Here is a 23367-nt window from a genome sequence, read left to right as displayed (position 1 = left end):
TTGTTGTTATTTTTTTTTTCCCATCCCTCCCCTGATGCGATAGCTCCTCGCCGAATGGGTGACACTGTGATCACGGATGTCATACGACGCGCGCTGTATTCTCCAAGACAGCAGAAGACTCGCTCGCCCATGTGACTACTGCCTCAAGGTTAACCTGTTACCATGGAGACAAGCAGGCCAATGAAAATTCAGCAGACGGTTGCGATGTTGACTGCAAGCTTTTTGTTTTAAGGGGTGACCTATTTTTTTCTCTCTCTCCCCCCCCCCCACCTCCCTCTCCCCCACTTCTCCCCACACAGCTACTCAGACGCAGACCCTGCTACTCTGTGCACGTGCACACAGACGTACACACTGATAAAAAAAACATGGGAAGGCTACTCACACTCACACACACACACACGTGCACGCACACACGTGCACGCACACACTCGTACTCCATGTGAAATGAGGTTGTAAGGTTGTACACAAAGAAGCGAGGGACAATAGAAGCAGATCTTAGCTGTTAAACAGAGAATATTACATTTTTTCAATTATCTCAGGTTGACCTCATGAATATAAGTGCATATGTATATTTAAGTTTTTTTTTTTTTTCTTGGCTTTTCTTTGGACTGAAGAATCTACAGGCAGCTTTTTAAGATTATAAGAGGAAAAAAAAAAAGAAAGAGTCTGATCCGGCTGTAGTAGATGGCAGAGGGAACTCTTTAGGGCGTCGACGGCGTCTCTGAATTTTTAAAAACACTATGAGATAAAACATCCTTTTTTTTTTTTTAAAGTGCCACTTTATTACAAAAGTATAAACTTGACTGACATTTCATGAATAGTAATCTTGATATAAAACATTACAATCTTTTGCACTTAGCACTTAATTACACGCTTCTGAGTACAAGACCCTGTAGTCTGAATAGCAAACACACAACATTAGCTGCCACATTTAACTTAGCTGGGCTTTTCCAAGAACACACCGTTAGCTTCATGGCTTCAAAAAACAACAAACAGAATACACTGAAAATTTACATTGCAGCTGTTTTTGCAGTTTTTGTGTCACAAGATAAGTCATTCCAAAACACAATTAAACGTAATAGAAAAAGATAGATTTCTTGACACTGATGATATATTTATTATTCTTTCTCTTTTGTAATGTACATACACATTGCATCAACATACAGTATAATCACATTGTTTTTTTGTTTTTTGTTTTTTTGCGGGGGAATATTTGGTCGAATGGAAATCAACGTTACTGTCCAGGATCTGGATGCAATTTTTGAGTGTGTGTGTGTGTGTGTGTGTGTGTGTGTGTGTGTTATCCTTTCACAGGTGATGCTCTGCTGCTTAGCGGAAACCATTTTGCTTCACATTTTTGTCATTTCTGCAATATTTTTAACACTGATAACAGAGAGTGAGGAGAGAGAGAGAGAGAGAGAGAGAGAGAGAGAGTGAGTTTTTCATCGATGGAGTGACGATGAGACATGAACGTTTGCTAATACACATCAGTTCTACTGTAGCTTTCCGAGCTGCACTATGGTGAAATCCAAGCAGATTCATATGACCACAAGGCGGGGGGGACTACGTAGACGGACGGTCCACAGGTATGAGTGAGGACTGAGCAGGAGAGGGGTGTGTGTATGTGTGTGCACAAGTGTGTGTGTGTGTGTGTGTGTGTGTGTGTGTGTGAGTGTGGCGGCGGGCGGATGAGTGGTCTGTCTCCACCTTTAGCACGTGAGCAGTTCTCTTTAGTCTTGATTCATCTGTACCGTGTGAGCGGCAGGCAAAGAGAGAGCGTTACCTCTCCTCTCTGCTGCACAGAGTCCCACTGAGCCAAACACGTCCTCCATCTAACTGGCCTTGTGCTCTACAGAGAAATAAAGCAACACACTAATAAAAAATAAATAAAATAAATAAACAACCAACAACGATTAAATCAAAATAAAAAAACATTCATATAGAGGTACCACATGACAGTGCTTGATTTTTTGTTTTTTGTTTTTTGTTTTTTTTTTTTTTCACTTTTTTAGCATGCAACTTGTAGCAGGCAAAGTGCAGAAACAGGATCAACAAAGTAAAACACTTCATTTACAGACGGCAGTGGAGACAGTGTTCAGTCCATGTAGGATGAAACGAAACGTGACAGAGGGAAGTATACGCTCGCTCTTTCAATACGATGATGGTCTAAATTAGTCGAAGCTTTGAGGAGGAATGCAAAATGTGTGCAATTTTATTTTTTCTTATAATACTCTCATAATTGATTCTCTTGGTCCCTGAGCTTTCAAGCATTTTGATTAGTAATTCATTCCTTTATATCATTTAGATGCCGTCCTGAATCACATCTTGACTAACTACAGGGAAGGCCTGCTCATGACAGACTAAGTGCTACCAAAAGATTTCACACAATGACGTGTCTTTCCCCCAAACAGGAGTCCTGCTATAGGACCAGGTAAATATCTATTTTTACCTGCTAGAATTGAGGAAGAATTTAGGCTTTTTTTTTTTTTACTTTATTGTGCTTTGCACATATGTATCAGTAAAATAGAAGTGCTACTGTCACCTACAGATTGCTCTGCAATGGTCTTGTGCTCATTTATTATTCACTACCTTTGGATTCATTATAAGGTTTATAGACTGGACTTTGTATTCAGCCCAGGTCATAACAGATCAACATTACTGCCCCAAGGCCTCCGAGCCTGTGAAAGGCATGATGTTATGACTTGAATGTAAACAGTATGTGTGGGTGAGCATGACAGGGGCTCAGCCGTCACTCCTCGTGGCGTTCGCTCAGCTCCTTGCGTTGGAAGGATCGGGGTCACAGTGCAGCCGCCGCCTCAGAGCCCTGTTACATACATCTCCATGCCATCGTTGAAAGTGAAGATTGTGGTGGTGCTGGAGGTGGCGGAGCCCTGCTTCAGGTCGCCGATGCTCTCGTACAGGTTCTCCCCCGGCAGCAGCAGGGCTTTGGCAGGCAGGTGCTGTAACTTGGGGTTCTGCTGCGTAGGCGGCGGCGGAGGCGGCTGCTGCTGCTGCAAGGGCTGCTGGGCTTTCTTCCTCCTCGGCCGCAGGGTGGCACAAGTGTTGGGGGGCCTCTCCCGCTTCCAGGCACCTCCACCTTCCAGGTTCTCGTAGGCCAGATCGCACTCCTCCGTCCCGATGGACTCGTAGCAGTGGTCGTCAAGGGGCCCTCCGACCGCTTTGCCTTCCTGAAGGGCCCACGTCTGGGGTTTGACCACTACACTAAACCCCCCGTCCCGGTCTCGGTCCCGGTCACCACGACCCAAGGTCCGGAAGCCCGGATTGGCTGGGGGAGACCCCGGCACAGCTCGCTTCTTCTTTCCTGGTTTACACACCTTTGAGTACATCTCAGCCACCTGCAGGTAAACAACACATCACCGAGCTTAGAAACAGAAAAGAAAGGAATACTTCGGGAGAAATAAATGAGAAGATCAACACCAGTCTCGTATCTGTAGGTTAAATATGAAGCTGGAGTCAGCAGCCAATTAGCATAGCTTAGCATAAAGTCTAGAAACAGGGTGAAGCAGATAGCCTAGCTCTGTACAACGGCAACAATCTGCCAGAAGCAGAGTGGATAGACATACTTCCCAAAATATTGAATTATTCCTTTCATTTTTTACTTTCATCTGCTGCACAATAAAAAAAACAAAGTCTTACAGCTCACAACACACAAATTGAGCAAGGACGTGTGTCCTTTTCAGCTTCTATCCATGAATGATGAAATGGAGTCAAACATCTTTTCCACTTGTGCAGCAGACTGAATGTTATTTTTCATTCAGATTGTTGTAAGATTCTTGAAATACATCCAGGACAGCTGTGCATTTACTGAACGACCTTCCACCAAGTATTTATATTGTTTAGCTCTGACTGTTCTCTTGAAGTGCTGCCTCAAGTAGCTACAGAGCAGAGCATGTTTTGTGTGATATTAAAGTACCTTACGTTTGAGGGGAAATATTGGGAACAGGGAGCTTCAGCACAGGAATTTAATATATAAACCGAGTGACAGACAGGAGAAGGACGCGCACACTGACTCACCACAGCAGCAGACGGTTGTATATTCTCCACTGTGTGAGCACCCAGCGGTCCCAGGACTTTATTTTGGTGCATGAGCATCTCCTCGTCCTCTGGAGGCTTCCAGATGTACTGCTCTCCGTTGCCCATAAACATCACTTCCTGTCAGCAGCAACAAGAAATTACATTTAGGGCAGAGCTCATTATCGTGCATGTCTTCTTTGAGTATTTGTGTTTTAAAACCAGATCCGGTGGGGTTAATAAGAAGAAGAAAAATAAATGAATATGAACCACTTTAAACATGCAGTGAAGTGTCGTGGTGGCACAGAGCTGCCGTCAGACACATATTGGCTGGATTTCATAAAGCATCGAATAGATTTTCCCTGGAAGGTGGAGCCTGAACGTGAGGAAGCGTGTGCCTGTGTTCTGGATGACTCAATTTCAACATGTTGCGTCATCCACAAGAAAGTCAGTGGCGAACAGCCCTGTGAGCAGACTGTGTACACATGTAAGCCTGTGAACTGTGCGTGTTATTGAACTCGGGTCACGGCAGAGAGCGGCGACCTCGCTGACCTCACACGGGGCAGCAAATGGTCTCCCACTGTCACCTGGAGGGGAGCACAAACGCCTCACAGCCACATTATAAGCTGACAGTCCTCCTGCTGCGAACATATGGAGGGGGTGACACCGCCGAGAACAGAGATATCGCCAAGAACTCCTCGACAAATAAACACAGCTCGCTGCCCAGACTTCAGAGGAACGTGCTAACATATCACAACACCATCCGCGATGCAGCCGAGTGCAGGGAAAACTGCAACACCGGCACAATTACGACCGTGTGGATCCTCCGCAGCATCATCAGGAAATCTGACAGAGAGATCCTGCTCGCTGTACCTGGACCACACGCCGTATATTAATACTGATGCTGACAAAGAGCTACAGGATGAAACATCGCAAAGACATTTGTTACACGTCAGTGCAGCCGGCAACTGAGCCTGCCAATCGGATCTCAGGAGGACTAAACTGACGGACTGTCTGCGCTTGAACTTAACTAAAGGTTCATCTAAGCTCCCTTCAGACACGTCTGTTGTCGTGGATGTTAAGTAACACAACCACTAGAGGGCGCCACTCACAGACAGCCACTTTTTCTTCGCTACCTCCTTTGTCCTCCCAGTAACGTTTTGTCTGTGTGCCCAGAAAAAGATGTTTAAAACTTCTCACCAACTCACATTAGCCCTCCTCAAAAAGGCCCACCATTTTTAAAACTTCTTCCTCTTGTCTTTCGGTCGTGTCTTGCTTGGCTAAACTGCTACGCTGCTCCCCACGACTATCGGAGGCACCGCTCTGTTAGTCTGCATCCGAAAGCTTTCAGAAAACGTGTAGAAATAAAGACAAAGTTAACGCAGACCAATGACAGAAGGCTCCGTCCATGTCTGTATGCAAATCTGACAATGAGCATAAATGAGCCTCCAGCCTTGCATGGAAGAATGTGACCATGAAGAGGCCGGTCCATCAATGCAGAGGGGCTACGGACACCACGTGGAGTGTCGTAGTCCACAAAAGATTTCTGCGGCTTCACAGCAAAACATTGTTCCAGTGTCTAGCTTGGGACTTGTTTTGAAACATAAAATAACAACCGGAAAATATAAAATGGCTCCATACAGCTCGCCAGGTGTAATCCAAGTCTCCAGAAGCAACAAGATGCCAAATTCAACTGAAACATTTGAGCACTCACTTCAGACGAGTCTCACGCTAACGCCTTTAGCTCAGCAGCTACAGTGAAGATGTCAGCTTTAAAATTGCTGTAAGTAACGTCTTTCCAATTCGATTTCAGATCTGGAACCTTCCAGAGATTTGGATCACGCCGGACCGTCTGTATGGAGCCGTTGAATGTTTTTGCTCTGTCGTTTTTCCCCCCATCTGCTTCAGTTGTTTGGGAGAATACTGCAACACTGTTTTACTGTGAGGCTCCAGAAATGTTTCATGGTCCAAAAAAAAACTTCACTCGCCTTTTCCATCTGTGTGAGGGTGAGTAGATAATGACTCAATTTTCATTTCCAGGTCGAACTTGATCCTTTAAACCGGCTCAACACTGAAAAAGCGACACAATCCTGTCCTGAAAAAATCTGCTGCCTTATCATCAAATACCACTATAACACGAATCCATAGCACAAACACAACCTTCCTCTCGAACACTGATGTGAATCTGTGCTCACATTTATAGCGTAAAACCTATACTGTATTTTTTACTACTTACTTCACAACCCACAGCCACAGATAAAAAATAAAAAAGTGATTCTGTGATAACTGTCCAGAGTTGTAAAATTATAACTGGCTGCACGGCGTTTTGGCATCTGATAGCCTTCAAATTTACACATCTGAGAGTCAGTTTCTCTCTACCTGCATCAACACGCCCTGCAAAGCCCCGTGGGGTTTTTGTGTTTTTTTTTTTAACACAGAGCTATTTTAATCTTAATGCCTGCCAACAGCTCCAGTGATGCTAGCAGCTCTGTGAGACTGAACTCGGTTGGTGTTGTTCCCAGAACATCATAATTAATGTTGTTCCAGGAGCATCACTGCAACCCGGCAGTCACGCGGTTGTGATGTCACAGACGCATGTTGGTGGGGTTCCTGGGACATCGTATTTCATGTCGCTCCAGGATTTCTATGTTACGAAACTGGGACAAAGTCCACATCTGGAGCAAAGTGTCAGTGGTTCAGTGGGTTAAATGTAGAAGTTACAAAGTATATTTGAAAAAGGACAACTTCCCCATGCGTGTTTTCTTCCAGGCTAAGCTACAAAGTTATAAAATCGTGATTGGTCAGTTTCAAGAATAATCCTGGAGGAATATTAACGATTATGTGTCATGAACGACACCAACGCAGTGCTATCAGGTTGTGCATATGTGAGCACGGTTGATCTTAGCATTAGCTAAATGCTAATGCTCACTGTGGCAGTGCTAACATGGTGATGTTACACAGTCAGTGTTCACCATCTAGATTTAGCAGGTTAGTATGTTAATATTTGCTAATTAGCACTCACCACAAAGTGCAGCTTAGGCTCATGGGAAGTCATTAGTTGTTCAGGTCACAAACCGAAGTTTTAGACAAAAAACTAAAATGGATCGGTTGAGTTTATATGACTTAATGTACCAAATGTCTCTTTTGGATCTAAGCTATTTCATTAAGTGTCAACCTCGTGGTGACATTAGAGAAGAGATCGGGGGATCATCCCAAAGTGTTTCGGTCCAGATGATTGACTGACAGACATCATCATCCATTTTCAGGGCCTTACTGGCATGTCAGTGCATTGATTTAGTCTTGATCTGCTTTGTATGATCTCACCTCGGACCTCTGGAGAAAAAACTAACTACACGACTTAGCTGTTAACTTTCTCTCCCCTCCAGTCATCACTTCCGTCTGCCCAAAAAACTGAATCCTGTTCACCTCTACACGATGATGCTGTCCAGGCTGATCAGGAAGATGTGAAGCTATTGCCTTTGAATGACATCAAATAACAAAATGAATGGTTCTCAATTAAATTACACGTCACATATCACATGTTTTCTGCCCTTTTATCTAATCTCTTTCCATGAAAATAATCTAATCTAAAGACTAAATCTAATCCTTGCCCACCCATAAAATAATCTCTCAATGACCTCTCACCTCAAAAGTTGCTTACACATGTATAAATAGCACAACAGATCATATTCACACAGCAGCCATTTTCACCTGACAGCATTATTCCTCAGGGCGGGAAGCTCGAATGTTGTAGTGCTGTGTTCAAGTTACAAGTCGAGTAAATGTAAGGAAACTGAAATTTATTTTTTTTTTACTATATCCTGACTGGTCAGCAACTAAAAAAAGACAATAGATAGAGAGATGTTGAGTCATGTTTCCAGGTAAAACAACATACTTGCTCACCCTGTTAGCTTTTGTTAGCTCACATTAGCATGCATACCCCAAAGCTAAACACTAATGTTTGCTAGGATGTGGTTGAATGCTAATATTATGTAATGTAATGTCCCTCCAGATTTTCACTGTTGCCATATTTTCAGTCACTAATCAATCAGGAAGCTGTGACATGATAACAATTTGTCAGATATTCCACATTTAACTAACTTGGAACTAAGAAAACATGACATGATCTCAGCATTTAAGCTTCCCGCCCCGAGCATGACATCAAAATAAAATGGCTGCCATGTGAAAAAAGGTCGATGTTTAATCAAATTTATCCCAAACAAGAATTTTAACTAAAACAATCTTTACATGAGTTTCATTTGTTAGATTTCAGCTGCATCTCATGGTCTTCCTGCCTTGATCTGGTTTAACTACAGCACTGTTTCCATTGTATGAACTCTAAAGCTCAGAAACTGTTTTGTAAACATCATCAGATTAAAAAAGAAAAGTTCCTCCACCAACCTTTGGGAATGACGGGACATTGAAGGCATCCACGTTTCTGCGGGGCAACTTCGTGCTGTGAGGGTGTGGTGGAGGAGGGGCGGGATGCGACGGCGGGGCGTGTCTTGGAGGCGGCGCCGGCGGCTCCCCCATATCCGTCCCGCTGTCCCTCTTTTGGGGCGCCTTGTCTGCCTTCCTCAGCTTCCGGACGCAGGCGTACTCGGCCGTCTCTGGTTGGTGAGGTGGAGACATGACCTGGGCCTCGGGTTCGGGCAGCCCTCCTTCCACGTCCCCGTCTGGGTCAGGAGGAGCCGGGGTGTTGGCAGGGACTGCCGGAGGGGCCGGCGTGTCCGTCTGCCCGGCCCTGCCTACCATGGCGTAGAGGGCATCGTCAGTACGTGTGGTGGAGGAGCGTCGGCCCACTTCTGAGTAAGTGTGCTCTCCGTCCTCTCCAGTCCCAGAGGGGATCTGGGGAAGCTGCCTGCCTTGAGAACGGAGGTCAGAGTTAGACCGGCAGCTGAGCAGCAGCAGAAGGTCCATGCTTGCTGGACGTTTCTTTTTAGTTGCCTCTGCAAGGCAGATACAGGACGCCCACCAGAAAACAGAATTCACACACGTTTACTCTCTCGCGCTGGACAATCCAACAAAGATATCTGAACGTGGACAAATCTCTCGCTGGTTCGATAAAATCTGGAGCTGACAGTAAACTGGGAGCTGACGTGGATGTTTGAGAATATTGCGTCCAACTTGACTTCATTCCACTGCAGTGGAAGCAGGACAAATATGAAGCAGGACATATGCTTATATTCCTTCAAACGCTCTCAGGCTACTGTCACAGTGCCCACAAACTCAGTTCCCTGTTGACTGTCAGTGACGGCGCTCCAGGACTCGTCTTGGCTCTCTGATTTCTGTCTTTTAGAGAGAGATGCATGTTCGTAAATCGAGCCCGAACAGTCCAGTGGAATAAGGCTGAGCCGTGAATGCGATGTGAATTCCGTTTTAGGGTAAATTTCTCTTCCAAAGCATCCTCAAATTTTAATATAGAAAAGGTTTTGCATAAATTTAGGGCCGGATTAGAGACGGATCGCGCGGAGAAAAATGCACGGTGACACGTTTTATTGTTCGGAGATGATTTCCCTAAGTGTTTATTTGTATTTTTAGGGGTTGTTTTTTGTTGACTGGCATTAATGAAAGAGGATGAAGCACAATCAGAACATGTTCCATTTATGTATTTGCTTGTCATGCTATTGATCTGCTGCAAAATTAACCAATTAATTCTCCATTTCACAGCCAGATATATTGATTCTGTTAGTGTAAAAACCTTGCAGCTCGACTGTTTGGTTTTTTTTATTTTCATGCTTTTAAATGAGCTGAGAGATTACGAACTTCCTGCTCCTTTTGCTCAAAAATCTCTTTATTCCGATGGCGTCAAAAGTGCTTCGTCATGCAGCTGAAACAGGGACCCGTCTGTTCAGATTCATTAGGAGTCGATAACGAGGTTTTCACCAGGGTGCAGTGAGGTGGTGTTCAGAGCACACAGGTCAGGATTTGTATGTGAAAGATGGACTCACTTTTGCCATTGCAGTTCATCTTGTTCATCTCAGTGTCTGATTTGCTGATGGACCGCAGCTTCGACTGCCTGAGTATACCCTGACAACAAACACACACACACACACACACACACACACGCACACAAAAGCCCAGTTAAACACTAATTAAGACTGAAGAGGTGTCCTCTGAATGATATTGTTCCCAGATGAATAGAGTTACTCCAGCTACCTCTGCAGCGAACACAAACACAAAAAGACGTGGAGGGCCAGCGCCGCCTGATACCTACCATGTCCATGAGACGGTGTTTTCCACCCTCGCCGGGAACATTGTGTGTCTTCCCCTTCCTGTGGTAAACACAACCGCTCTGTCACACAGGTTGACACTTACTACAGTGATGCACTTGTGTGTGTTTGAGTCATCGTCCATGTGTGTCTGAGTCATCCCGTGACTGTGCACGTGTGTGTGTGTGTGTGTGTGTGTGAGAAGGACATGCGGAGTATCTCTACATGTGTGCGTGTCAGGGGTCAAGAGAAACTGATTACATTTACTTAAGAGTACTTTAGTACAGTTTTGAAGTACATTAATTGTGCATTTTCATGTAATGCTACTTTACTGTATACCTCTAAGCCACAACATTATAAAATCATATATCAATCGTAAGTTTTGTTTTAAATAATATTAAAAAATGCTTCTAATGTTATTAAAGCATTGTTTTAATGTCCAGATGATTTTTAGGTCAGGACATCTCTGTAGCAGCTCTGTATGTTTATTGGGACACATTTTACATTTATCAAAAGTTTGCAGCTCTTGTGATTTGGATGTTGTATTTGGCTTGAAACACAAGTACACAACTCAACATTTTTAAACATTTTAATGCAGAATCAGTAAAGTAAATAAGTTAGTAAGTAAAAATGTAAATCCCCTACTTTTAATTGTAATTGATGATTTTTTCTGAAGTGAAGGATTTCCACTACTGTTGTGTGCACGTGTGAATAGTGTGTGTGTGTGTGTGTGTGTGTGTGTGTGTGTGTGTGTGTGTGTGTGTGTGTGTGTGTGTGTGTGTGGTCATGCATGTGTGCACACTGCTCTCACCTCTGGCAGCCCACGCAGAGCACCACGATGAGGATCGTGACAACAAAGGCTGAGGCAGCAGCGATAGCGCCCAGCAGCAGGACCTTGCCGTAGGGAGGAGCCGTGAAGTTCAGCCCGTCCTGCATGGAGGCCATGTGGGAGCGCTGGCGCTCACTTGCTCTCACACACTCACACTCACACCCTTACAACTCATGCACGCAGGGAAGTGCCACGGTGTCACTGGGATCTGCAGGCAAAGAGCGGTGCTTCATTACAAAATTATCTAACCTTTACAAAACATTGAGTAGGTTAACAAAGCAGCAGAACCAGAAGGAAAATATTCACGGTGGAGGGAGCAGAGAGGAAGCAGCAGTTTGAAGGGGAAACGTGAGAATTCCCATCCAGCGCTGAAGCAGTGAAGTGAACAGACATTATGCCTCCGGCATGTGCTTCTGCTTTACCTTGTCTGAGGGATTACTGAGCTTTGTGTGTCACACTCACATAGACATCAACATTATATCTGTTCACCAACAAAGATTTTGAAGTATCTAGGTCTACACAGCATGAAAGTGAGCCTGCACCAGAAAGTAATCCAACAGTTATACATTTAAAAGCTGCTTCATAATGAAAACACAGAGAATCAGCTGCTCATCTGTTTGTCAGGTAGAGTATGTGAGTAAATACAAATCTCCTGTGGTTTTAACCAGTCAAATAAGAACAAACATACATATTGAGGAGGTACAATGAGTCACAGAGAGGCTGAACATGCCGGCAGCCAGTTGAGCCTGAACCACTGAAGGAGACGAGTATGAAAGCAGAGCGAGCCGACAGAAACATATTTCCTGCTTCTGCTCTGCTCCATGCCGCTTGCCAGACAATTTCACATTTGGCAGTGTAATATGTTTCAAATAAACAATAAAAACAAAGAGCTGTAACAGAAAGACCAAACAACAAGCCTGTTCTAATCTCTGTCAAATCACGCCATCTGTCTGCTGTGACTGTGTGCTTTCACGTGTGTTTATGTGTGAGTCGCTTGTCCGTCAGCCACAGCGAGAACTGAATGGCAGCCTGAGGGAGTCGTGTCAAAGTGAAGTTTTCGATGTGAAACTGTGAGTTCACGTCTCAGCCGAGTGTCTCTCGCGTGTTTGTTCAGTCTTGAACACCAGATTCAGACAAAACTCTTCCTCCCTCCTCCTCGCTAATGATTAAATCTGAGACTTTAAACGACGTGCTTTAGGAATGGATCCCACATAGATCCTTCACTTCCAGGCAGAACTGATCCTTCAAATAACAATTTGTCTGTAGCCTGGTGAACAATGTGTGTCTTCTCTGACTGTTTGCTAAAGCACGGATACCTCAGATCTCCCGTTGCTGTTGTTTTTTAGGAGAAAACTACCACATACAGCAGACATATCAATCTGGAGCAGCTCAAATGACTTGCCGGTTAGTTTTTCTTCATTCTAGCCTCTTCTACGCTAAAATAATCAGCTCATGACCTTGTGATTTAAGTAAGGGATAGTGCCCGACGAGGCGTCCATTATCAGGAATTAATGGACGATGGGGAGGCCAGAGCTGTGCAGCGCAGCAGAAGACGGTTGCCTCCCACTTGCACGATGGCTACTTGCCAAAGAAAAGACCATTATTTTTTGTTTTTGTGCATTTTTGCGATCAAAGTCTAACATCAAGCAATTATTCCATTTCCCTGCCAACATCTTAGATTTTACTTAAAGCTGGAACAATCACAAATAAGTTGATGGAGGCTCTCAGTCTTCCAGGTCATTCTAAGTGTGTAGTATCGTAGGCAACTGGATGTGTTTCATTTCCCTGAAGATGATTCACCTCTCAGCCAAGAGGCTTCTTAACAAACTGGAGAAACCCTGTGTGGGAGTGTCCTTACAGAGTACACACACGTGCGCTCTGAGTTTGGACTCTGGGTCGTTGTGGCTCTAACGACTCTGAAATCATGAGAGGTAAAACTTCTTCAAGTAACACATCCAGTTGCCTACGATACAGCGCATGGAATCATAAATAAGGTTCTTACGCAACGGAGAAGTTGTTCAGTACTTAGTTAAAAGTCTTTAATGAGACTTTGGCTCAGCTATTATCCAGAAAGCTAATGTTATGGTAGCAAGACTGAGTCAGTAACACTGGGTAAGGCTGACAAACACTGGATATAATCTGACCATTGCTAATTGTAATCTGAGGCCATAAAAACTATGGGAGAAATATGCCAGATGAAAAGCGACAGATCGTATTCACACAGCAGCTGTTTGGGAAGCTCAAATGTAGCACTGCTGTGTTTCAGACTGCAAGACTTTTAAAGGAAGGAAACCTGACAAACTGTTATTATTTCACCGCGTCCTGATTGCTTAGACACTGAAAAGACAATTGAAAGTGAAAATCCAGAGTCCACAGTTCAACGTAAATCAACATATTTGTTAACCTGTTAGACAACAGCTGACGTCAGCTTTCAAACACTTCCAAGACGGGTGAGACGTAAACTAAATCTAAAATATCTGAGCACGTCTTGGACACAGTTGTTTAACTCTGGATGTAATCCAGCAGTAATGTTAGCGAAGAAGATAAGGTTAGTTTATGGTTTATCAAATATGTTGTTTTCCCTTGAAACACGGCCTGATGTCCCTCCAGATTTTTATGATCTTTTAACTTTCTGATCGATCAGGAAGTGGGATGAAATTTTAACAATTTGTCAGATTCCCTACGTTTATTCCACTCGCCACCTGGAACTCAGCAGCGTAACGGTATTCCAGCATTTGAGCTTCTCGCCCTGAGAAAATGGCCGCCATTTAAATATGGTTGATCGATCACCTCACCAGTAAGCTTTATAAATGTCTGTTTAAATTTATGCCAAAGAGTTGTGGTGATATTTTGGTCTGAGCCAAAGTTGTGGACCGGCAGACAGTCGGACATCTGCTAGCATGTCCGTCAGTGGTCTGTTTGCCAGAGCCGACATACACAGATGTGCTCAAAGCTGCGTTGTGAAAAACATCCCTAGTCTTGGCCTAATGCACTTTTGATCAAAACATTAGATAGTCACTCTGATCTGACTTCTATGGTAAACTTCAAAGTGTTTTTTTTTTTTTTTTTATTTTTACCAAGGGTTTTACTGTTTTGACCACAGATGGAAGAGGAAATAAAGAAACTAGCTTCTTCAAAAGAAAAAAAAGTCCAGTGGAATTTTCTTTTTTTTTTTTTTTGCTGAAGGAAATTCTCTTTTACTGTTAACGACAGTTAACCCTGAAGGTCCATCTGCACACATAAAGGAAGCAGTCCAGTGAACAAGCAGGTAGAACATGTCCCACATTGTGCCACCACTCAAGCCTCAGTGAGAGACAGCTGAAATCTCATCAAGTGATCCTTTGTTGTTTGTATTGCTGAAACATTTTATTAAAAGGGATAAATGTCCTTGGGGAAATATCAGAAATGATCCTCTCCGTCTCAGATGGTTGGAGGGGGCATCAGTGTGTTGGCTTGACAGCCGCTGGCAGGCTGAGCAGCAGCAGGGGAACTAGAGACAAAGTAAACAAACTTGTGCTGAAGCCAACGTGTCTCGAGAAGATATCTGTAGTCACGTCTCGCCTAAAATAAGCCGTTACAGAGGTGGTTTAGTCTAGAGGTGTATCTTTAGCAACATGGACACCACTGACTGAATACAGGAATACTATAAGAATACTATGGACAGCAGTGTGTCTGTATGATCCTCTGGTTTCCTCCATGACTACACTGCACAAGGTGGCACCACATTGTGGAGTATGTAGACGAGTGAATATTATAGATCCAAGACCAAACTGACACGAGGCCGAGAAAAAAAGGCGCAATTACAGAACCGTCGGCATCTTTAGCACCATGGACAACACATTAGATTTATCAGCACACAGCACAGTTAGGCTACTGATATTTCAGAGTGCAGATCAGGGCTTTAGATTCTGTTTAACCGCAGTCAGACAGAGGATCAATCGATCAATCAGTCGATCGGGTTATTCAACTCAACAACCCCTCTGCTCCTGCACGCTCTCTGCAGCTAGGGGATGAAGGCGGGATGGTGTTTAGCTAATGAGGGGGATCATATCACCCCTACTGGTGGTACTGAGGAGTTTGATCCACATTTATAGGCTGTTTAATATTCAGCTAATTGGCTATCGAGCCTGCAAAGAGTTGTTAGCGGTGCACTCTGCTGAGAGAGGGCAGGGGAAGAGAATCGAGAGAACCGGGGTCTCTGGTGAGTGCTGAGTTTAGTGAAGGATGACCTGAAAACAAACACGCTGAAGCAGTAGGGCAACATGCAACCATAAAACACACATTATCTTAAATAAACTTGTGGGTTTCTCTGGGTTTGAACATTGTTGGAAACATCTGGGATGATGTTAGTCCAAAAGTCCAGTTGTTTTTAGACGAGGAAGAGGAGCATCTGTCAGTGGAGGCGTGGCCCGTTCCAGCTGTAATATCCCCCTTCAGAGGAATAAAATCTGCACTGTTTGATTCAGTGATCTACGCTGACTGAAGCTTTACCCATGTGGAATTTTTTCCTCAATCTTTTATTTGCTTCTTTGGCAAGGTTTCTTCTCCAGAATACAATATTTGACTTTCACTATTTTATGTGTTTGCTTTTCTGCTGTAACAGGCAGAGTAGGGATGGGACAGTTTATCAGGCTCTGCACGAGAAAGGTTCACAGACTCTGGGTTGATTTGCATTTCTTTTTTTGCAGATCCAGCTTTGAACCCAGCTGTTCTCTGCATGAAATCCAATATGCACCGAATTTCACACACGGGCGTCTCGGTGGTTCTTCTGCACGCCTGCTTGTGGTTTTTCTTTGTGAGTTCGGGGCGTCCTGACCGGAAGACGACTGCTTTGTTTCCAAATTCAAATTAGCGCCACGCTAATTATTGTTAATATGATCTATCAACAAGTCATGTTTTCATACGCCGGATATCCAACATAATTATACACTTCTTTGAGCATGTCTTCGGGAAGTGACAGCGGCGGTGAACATGTTTTCCCAGCATGTCTATCAAAACTGTTTTGGTGTATTTTAACAGCAGCCAGCAAACAGTTCGCAGACGGCGACCTGCTTTTAATGCCACTAATTTATCCGACTGTGCTTTCGACTTCACTTCCTGAGCGAGCAGTCTGAAATGTTACGCCGGACTTAAAGGAAACCATATGCACCTGTGAGGCCGTGATAATTTGAATTACAGTGGCAACAGCGTCAGTGTAATTATATCTGTGCTGATTTGACAAACAGAGCTGAGGAGCGGAGACGGAAAGGGTAATGAGAGAGAAGAGAGGGGAAAGGTGTAGGTGTGGAGGAAAAGAAAGGAGAGCGAGGAGGGGAGGAAGACATGTGTGGGAGTTCTCGTGGCAGGTGTTTGAAGACGCTGAAAGCAGATGATGAGAAGAAGCTGTCACATTTCCCAACGAGGTTTTCCCGGCCTTCTTCCCTTGCCTTCCCTGTCTCAATGAGTGTTGTCCACACCTCCCCACCCATTCTTCTCTTTCTCCCTCTATCCCCCTGCCTCCGCCTGCGGTGTTCAGCCAGAGTGACGCCTCAGCACTGCAGTGTAATCTCTGGCCCTAGAGCTGCCTCGTCAGAGCCAACCAATTGGACGTAGCGCTCAGAGCAAGAGCAAGAAACGGTCCTCCCCCGGCTGCTTTTCCGCTAAACAAAGCCCCCCCTCTACCTCGGCTTCAGAGAGCCCCCCCCTCCCTCCCTTCTGCCTGTGGTGCTCAGTGTGCTCATTACAAACTACCAGCGAATACCTGCAGGTGCAGATTTGCCAGGTGTTGCCCTGACCATGCATCACAGGCCAGACGGCTACTTACACCGAGAGGGGACGAGGAAACCGGAGCGTCATCGATCATTAATGTGTGCTCTCTTCAGTGACTCACATGCAGCGTATGTTCAGGTAAAGCAAAGTAAAAGTTCAGTCTTTACCTTTAGGGGCGGCGAACGCACCAATGTCAGCAAATTAAGACTAAGATGTGTCTGAAAACTGTCAAAGTGAGTAAGTAGACCGTCGAGTTTAGGTTATTTTTGCTGTATCTTGAAAAGAAATTCCTTTACTACCTCCACAGACCGAGGAGGTTCAGTTTTCACGCCTGTCTGTCTGTTTGTTGGTTTGTCAGCAGGATTACACAAAAACTAGAGAACGGATTTCCACAAAACTTGGATGGACGATGCGCCTCAAAAGAAACCAAAACCAAAAGAACCTTTGGTGCAGATCCGGAAAACGGGATGGATCCATCTCACTTTTCAACATTTTTGTTGATTTCTCAGGGAGTAATACAGGAATCCCCAAGAAAAAACAGTCAACACTGATGCAGATACGAGATCTGGTGATCAGCGATGGGTGGTTTGGAGTTTGGAGTGACGCAGGGTCACTGAGTTTGATATTGAATGAGACGTGACTGAATTAAAGGGGACTGTTGAGCCTTGGCAGAGGTATGCACTCTACGGAGTGTTGTTCTAGCTCCTTGTTTATTTCTCTCTCTTCTTGAATCAGTGAAAAAACAGAAGACGACAACTGGTGACTTGCAATTTATCAGAAACTAGTCAAAGAGAATGATCGTCACAGTTTCCTGAAGCCAAAGACGATGTCGTCTAATGAACTGGTTTGTTTGAACACGATCATGAATTTTTAATCGCATAAGACAAAGAAAGACATCAGAATCTCACTCACGACCAGCTGGAACTGAGGAATTTGGGGCATTTTTACTTTAAATATGGATCAGATGATTGTTGGAGATGATGTGAGGCACTCTGATGATCACATGACACAAAAAGAATAACGAAAAGTATAACAATCAAAACTATCAAATGAGGAATCAAATATGTGCGGATCATTTTTGCTTTTGATCCTCAAAAAATCGATTGGTCTACTAATCAGGAGACGTGACGTGTGAGTGAAGGAGTGAAGTGAAGTTTCATTTAAAAAACAATCCAACACGGATGTAGATTTGTCCGTTAGCTGATCGGTCTGATTAGAAAATGAATCCACAACCATGATGACGATCAGTTACTTGTTGACGTCATTTTTCAAGCTACATCGCTTTAAACTGTGAAAGGGCTTCAACTTACAGCTGTTTTCACGATAGACTCATCATAATGAAGAAAAGACTGGATGGTGTTTTTGTTTGAAAAATGATTTAAATGATTAATCGATTAGGGGTTGATAGATGACGGCCTGGCTGATCATCTTGGTTGTTTGTTTTTGTGTCATATTGCTGATAAATAAAGTTAATTCATTGGAAAATAAAACACTTTTGCTCTGATGGCAGCAGGAAATGGAAATACTCAAGTGAACTCGAGTAAACTGAATGTGAATGTTCCATCACTGTCTATTCTAAATTTTAACACAGAGATTTTTATTTTTACTGCAAATGTTTATCGGCTGCAAATATCAGTTGTTCCTCTCCTTGATTATAAATGATCGGTATCGATCAGTAGTTTTCTTTCTGTTGACAGACAATTGTTTGAGCTTAAATGTGAGACATTTTGTTTCCTCGTCTTATGTTAGAGTCGATAGATTAGATTTACATTTGGAACTGTTCATCATAAAATACAAAACATATGAAGACACTGTCTCATATTTTTTTGACTGTTTTCTTGTGTTTTTGTTAATACTAAAGGATGTATTGATTAATCAGGAGCGTAACGGTTGGACGCAGTCGTAAATGACGAAAACATATCACCTGTTGACTTCGATCTAACCTGGACACTTAAATACCTTCAGTGCGAAACATGCTGTGTGAAATATTTGGCCAAAATTCAACTAAAACCAATGACTGATTTCTTTTTTTAAACAAACTCTCCTCCCCCTCTGAACGTTGATGGTTTCCGCTCTCGGCACCTGACGAGGCCACGAAGTCAAACAAGGAGTTATGCTGTAATCCTCATGAAAAATACATTCGCAGGAACACAGTTAGCCCTACAGTTGTTGCAATTAACACCGGTAGGCTTGTAATTTTCTAGGAACATGCGCTGCATTTACATGCGTGTTCATAATTAATAACACTGGAGCTGCTTTTTTTTTTTTTTTTTTCAACAAACCCAGCCAGCCAGCCGGCAGTGGCCTCTGTGCCGAATCTGCTCAGGTTTTGATAAACCACCTGGGAGTTCATGTGGAGCAAAAACCTCACCCTCTGTGTGACACAAATAACAGCAATGTGTGTGTGTGTGTGTGTGTGTGTGTGTGTGTGTGTGTGTGTGTGAGGGAGAGGGAGAGAGATGGGGGGGGAGAGAGGAGGCTGCTATTGTGTGAGAATGTGAATTAGGTCAAATGTTTGCTTGCAACAACGATTAACCATGCCCCTGTGAGGAAGGAAGCCGAGGCTCTGTCTTTATCTGTGCAACGCTGGCCTCTGATACAAACAGCGGCTGACATTATTCACAGCGAGTTAAAGAATAATTATGATGTCTTCTTCTGATCACATTACTCCCATCCCTTCTTCTTTTCTTTCTTTCTGTTTTTCCACCCCTCCCTCCCTCCCTCCCTCCCTCCCTCCCCCCAGCTGCTCTGACAGAACGAGGGACCTTGAAAACAGGCAGAACAACAACACAGATTGCTGAAAGTTAAAAATGGATTCATCCACATCACCATCATCATCATCATGGTTGTGTTTTTACGCTTTGGTGGGATAAAGGATGAAAGAATGGAGGGCTCCTGTGTGTCAGAGTGTGTCAGAGTGTGTGTGTGTGTGTGTGTGTGTGTGTGTGTGTCAGGGGAGGCTGGATGTATGTGGCTCATGATGGCACCCACTCAGCAGGCATCAATCACACGCTGGGTGACGGTTCGGCTGCCCGGCTCGCCGCGCCTCTGGGCTCTGACACCTCCAACTGCAGTGATGCTGACAACAGGTTACCAACCAACGACTCAGATGAAGCTGAGGCAGTGAGGAGGAGGAGGAGGAGGAGGGGGGGGAGAAAAACGTGAAGGGTGTGATGGTGTGCAGGTGGAGGCTATAGGCGGCCATGGAGAGAAGGAGAGAAGGAGGAATCTCGAGCTGATGCAGTGTGCTTTTTTATCATGTTTCATTAAGCCTGTAGAGCCTTTTTTTCACCCCCCTCTCCATCTCTCTCTCTCTCTCTCTCTCTCTCTCTCTCTCTCTCTCCTCCTTTTCTTTTCTCTAATCATCAAAGCGTTTCCGATTCATTTCCAGATCAAAGTGGGGATGGTAAAGGATGTTGTGTCCCTGAGGTCAGCTGGCAACTTACACGACAAAGCCAGTCCACCTCCTCCTCCTTCTCCTCCTCCCCACACCCCCTATTTATGAGTAAGGGAGGGGAGGAGGAGGGGAGGGGAGGGGGTGCAAATGTTAACGGAAGGTCTAACGTTAATTATCTTTATGCTTCACTGTCGGGCGCAGAGCAAACGCTTGATTGGAGGCTCCCTGCGCCTTCCTCGCGTCAAATCACAATGAAGTTCTCTGATCAAATCCGCTCATTTCGGGGCTTAAATCGCATTTTAAAAAAAAAAACGAAAGGAGGCGATGCAGTGAGACTGAGGTGGGTTGCACACGTGTCTGTGTGTTAAATGTATGACCGGAGCAGATGAAGAGGGGGGGTAAAAAAGGCAGTCAGGGCGAGCACAAAGGAAAGCAGCCAAAGCGCGCACGGCTTCATCCCCCCTGGCTCAAAAATAAAAAGGATGCCGTGCGCCGACTGCGTGTGCAGCTTATCGAACGGGATCTATAGGCACATATGAATGACCCCCCCTCCCTCCCTCCCTCCCTTTCCTCTCCCCCCTCCATGCCTCCCTCCCTCCAGCCTGTCACATAGCCACAGGCACAGAGCATTGCGCTATAGCATCCCTGTACTCACTCAGCTCGGAGATTTTGGGAGGCGCAGCGTCAACCCTGGTCGCGTCCTTCTGCTTCCACACGGACCAGCCGCTGCCCGCGAGCATAATCAATCAAAGGCGATAACTTGGCGTTCTTGGGCTTCACGGAACACGAATGCAGCATATTGCATGTGACATCCTCTGCGCGCCCGCTGACCCGCTTGTGCGCCCCGATCCCTGCGCTCCTCCGCTCCCCAGCCAGAAGGGAGGCTGGGAAGAGTCCGACCTGCCGCCGCTGGATGTCCAATATTACCTCCAAGTGCCAGGGTTTCTCCACCAGAGTCCCTCAAGCCCCCTCCATCTGTACTCGCATCCCCTCGGCTCGGCTACTGTGCTTCCATGTGACACAGGCAGAGCTGGAGACCCCCCAATTTTTAATTCGTCTTTTGATTCTAGCGTCATCCCTCGGAAGGACGGGGAAGTGCGGGTGGAGCTGTCAAATGAGCGGGGCTGACTCCGGCTCGGGAGGATGTTTCTCTAAGCCTGCTAAAGGTGCATGAAGCACATCAGGAGCATTTAGAGTCTGAATCACAGCCAGCTCCAACTTTTACGCACGGACCATAAAGATAACCAGTCTGAATTATTGTTATTAAATGCTGTCAATTATTTAGTTTTTTTGTTTTTAAAAGTGAATATTTTCTGAAACATCTGGTTGATGTGAAACCAGCGTGTGATCTATTTACACTGACTTTATTATAATATAGAAAGAAAACAGGTTTCGTCAGAGAGACAACAGGTCAAACTGCTGTTGTGTCGGAGATTTTACAGACCTCGTCAAACATGAGAGAGAGTTTAAAAGTGAAATCACAAAAAAAAACTTCAGCCACTCCTAACTCACCCTGAGCCCCCCCGGCTGAGAGACATCCTGACATGTCGTCTTCTTCATCTCCTCTACAACACAGTTTAAATGTTGTAAACATGTAAAACTCCTGCAGCTGATGTCCTGCTCTTCATCTTGTTTTAACCTCGCTACTCTCTCTCACACCTTTAAAGACCCCCAAACCCTTCCACCTCTCCAGCACCACCTGCTGGCGACTTGGGGCCATTGCTGGAGAGAGAAACCACCTATCAGGTTGCAGGAGACGGTGTTGCTGTATGAGGGTCAATCCATGCCACAACACTAGGTGCAACTCAGAGGAGTAATATAATTAAGAGAAATCTTCCGGGACAGAGTCAGAGAGTGAGGGAGGAAGTCGTAAACGTAGCAGGAATAAAACTAAAACCTCAAGTCACATGAGATCTTCATCATTGGTGCTGCTTATTTAAAGGGATAGTTCATGTCTTTTGGTGGGGTGCTTGTATGAGGTACTCACCTGTATTCAGTGTGTTACCTGCATTAATGACCATCAGCGCTCCCTCTAAGGAAGCAACCCGTGGCAACGTCAGGGAAGCAGAGCATCGTACTGCTGAACAGAGCCAACAGCAAGACACACCGATAAAAAATATACATCTCTTTAAGTGTACGCTGTATCTTAAGCCGTGTGATACAGTGCAGGGCAGGCACAGAATACAGCCAAAATGTTAAAAATATAACCTACACTTTTGTAGGTGTGCCTTCTTTTTGGGTGGGTAAAATACGTCTTGTTGTCGCTGCCATTTAGCTGAACAATGTTCTGCTTTACTGTCGATGCTGTAGATGATACTGTCGGTTTTCTACAGCAGCTAATACACTGACCAGACAGAAGCACTTCATACAACCTCACATCAAAAGACCTGAACTATCCCTTTAATGCTGTGCTCACCACCAGGGAAGCACGTCGGACCACAAGATTAGCAGTAAGCGAGCAAGTATCTCGCGTGTGTATCTGTGTATTTGAATTCAGGTCGACACTCACTAAACTCAGCACTCACCAGAGACTCTGGTTCCCTCCCTGCTGTCTGCTTCTCCTCCTCCTAATGTTACGCTCACAAAGTAAAGCCCGTTTCTTCTCCAGCCCCCGTCAGCAGTCAGCATCACAGAGCAGAAACACCCGATAACAGAGCTCACCTCGACGGATCGCTGCTGTATATGAAACCATGAAAAGTGCAGCTTTACTTAAACACAATTATAACAGAATCAACTACCTCTTTTCTTCACAAAACATATCTTATAATCCAACAAAACTAACACAAGGAATCATTTGTCAGACACTTGGAATAACAACCTCAGTCTGTCTGTGGCAAAAACAAGCACTTTCGGCTGATGTAGCAGATGCCTCAAAGGATCACACACATCAACCGGACCGTTCATGAAACTCTCACCAAAGATTCAGCAGACGCAAAATGTCTCATTCTGTTGTTAAAACGGAGCGTTCAAGACACAGAATCTAAAAGGGTAAAAATAATGTGTTTTTTAACACTTAAAGTATGTCAACCTGTTCTAGTACGACCCCCAAATAAAAGTGTGAACCTGAAAATGAGCTTCCTCTTCCTTCCTCTAGTTGTTTCTCCTCTCTACCATCACTACTAGTTTGAACCTCAAGTATTTCATTGGCG

At 44.6% G+C, this 23367-nt stretch overlaps 1 protein-coding gene across 3 annotated transcripts; it reads right to left on the bottom strand.

The window, feature by feature from the left end:
* Nucleotides 1-766: 766 nt before the first annotated feature.
* si:dkey-70p6.1 (uncharacterized protein LOC570575 homolog) lies at nt 767-21255 on the bottom strand. Of its 3 annotated transcripts, none has more exons than XM_037102697.1 (8): nt 20874-21255; nt 11056-11281; nt 10250-10307; nt 9984-10062; nt 8434-8897; nt 7396-7509; nt 4036-4173; nt 767-3356 (listed from the first exon to the last, which is right to left on the bottom strand). In XM_037102697.1, the coding sequence occupies exons 2-8, from the start codon at nt 11187-11189 to the stop codon at nt 2817-2819; spliced, it is 1527 nt and encodes a 508-aa protein (XP_036958592.1). In that variant the 5' UTR covers nt 11190-11281; nt 20874-21255; the 3' UTR covers nt 767-2816. The 3 variants fall into 3 exon arrangements, with proteins under 3 accessions (XP_036958592.1, XP_036958593.1, XP_036958594.1); XM_037102698.1 differs by having other exon boundaries at nt 7459-7509; XM_037102699.1 differs by lacking the exon at nt 7396-7509.
* Between the last annotated feature and the right edge of the window lie 2112 nt (nt 21256-23367).

This window comes from Acanthopagrus latus, chromosome 7, assembly GCF_904848185.1.
Source record: "Acanthopagrus latus isolate v.2019 chromosome 7, fAcaLat1.1, whole genome shotgun sequence".
Lineage (NCBI taxonomy): Eukaryota > Metazoa > Chordata > Actinopteri > Spariformes > Sparidae > Acanthopagrus > Acanthopagrus latus.
Note: the sequence above shows the minus strand (reverse complement) of the source record. Positions and strands in the feature narration are given on the sequence as shown.

Excerpts from the sequence above, each read along its gene's own strand:
- si:dkey-70p6.1 (XM_037102697.1), bottom strand. The coding sequence starts at position 11,189 with ATGGCCTCCATGCAGGACGGGCTGAACTTCACGGCTCCTCCCTACGGC. Across the intron at positions 10,063-10,249 it reads AACACCGTCTCATGGACATG|GGTATACTCAGGCAGTCGAA; the intron begins GTAGGTATCAGG and ends GTTTGTTGTCAG. Across the intron at positions 3,357-4,035 it reads TACAACCGTCTGCTGCTGTG|GTGGCTGAGATGTACTCAAA; the intron begins GTGAGTCAGTGT and ends GTTTACCTGCAG.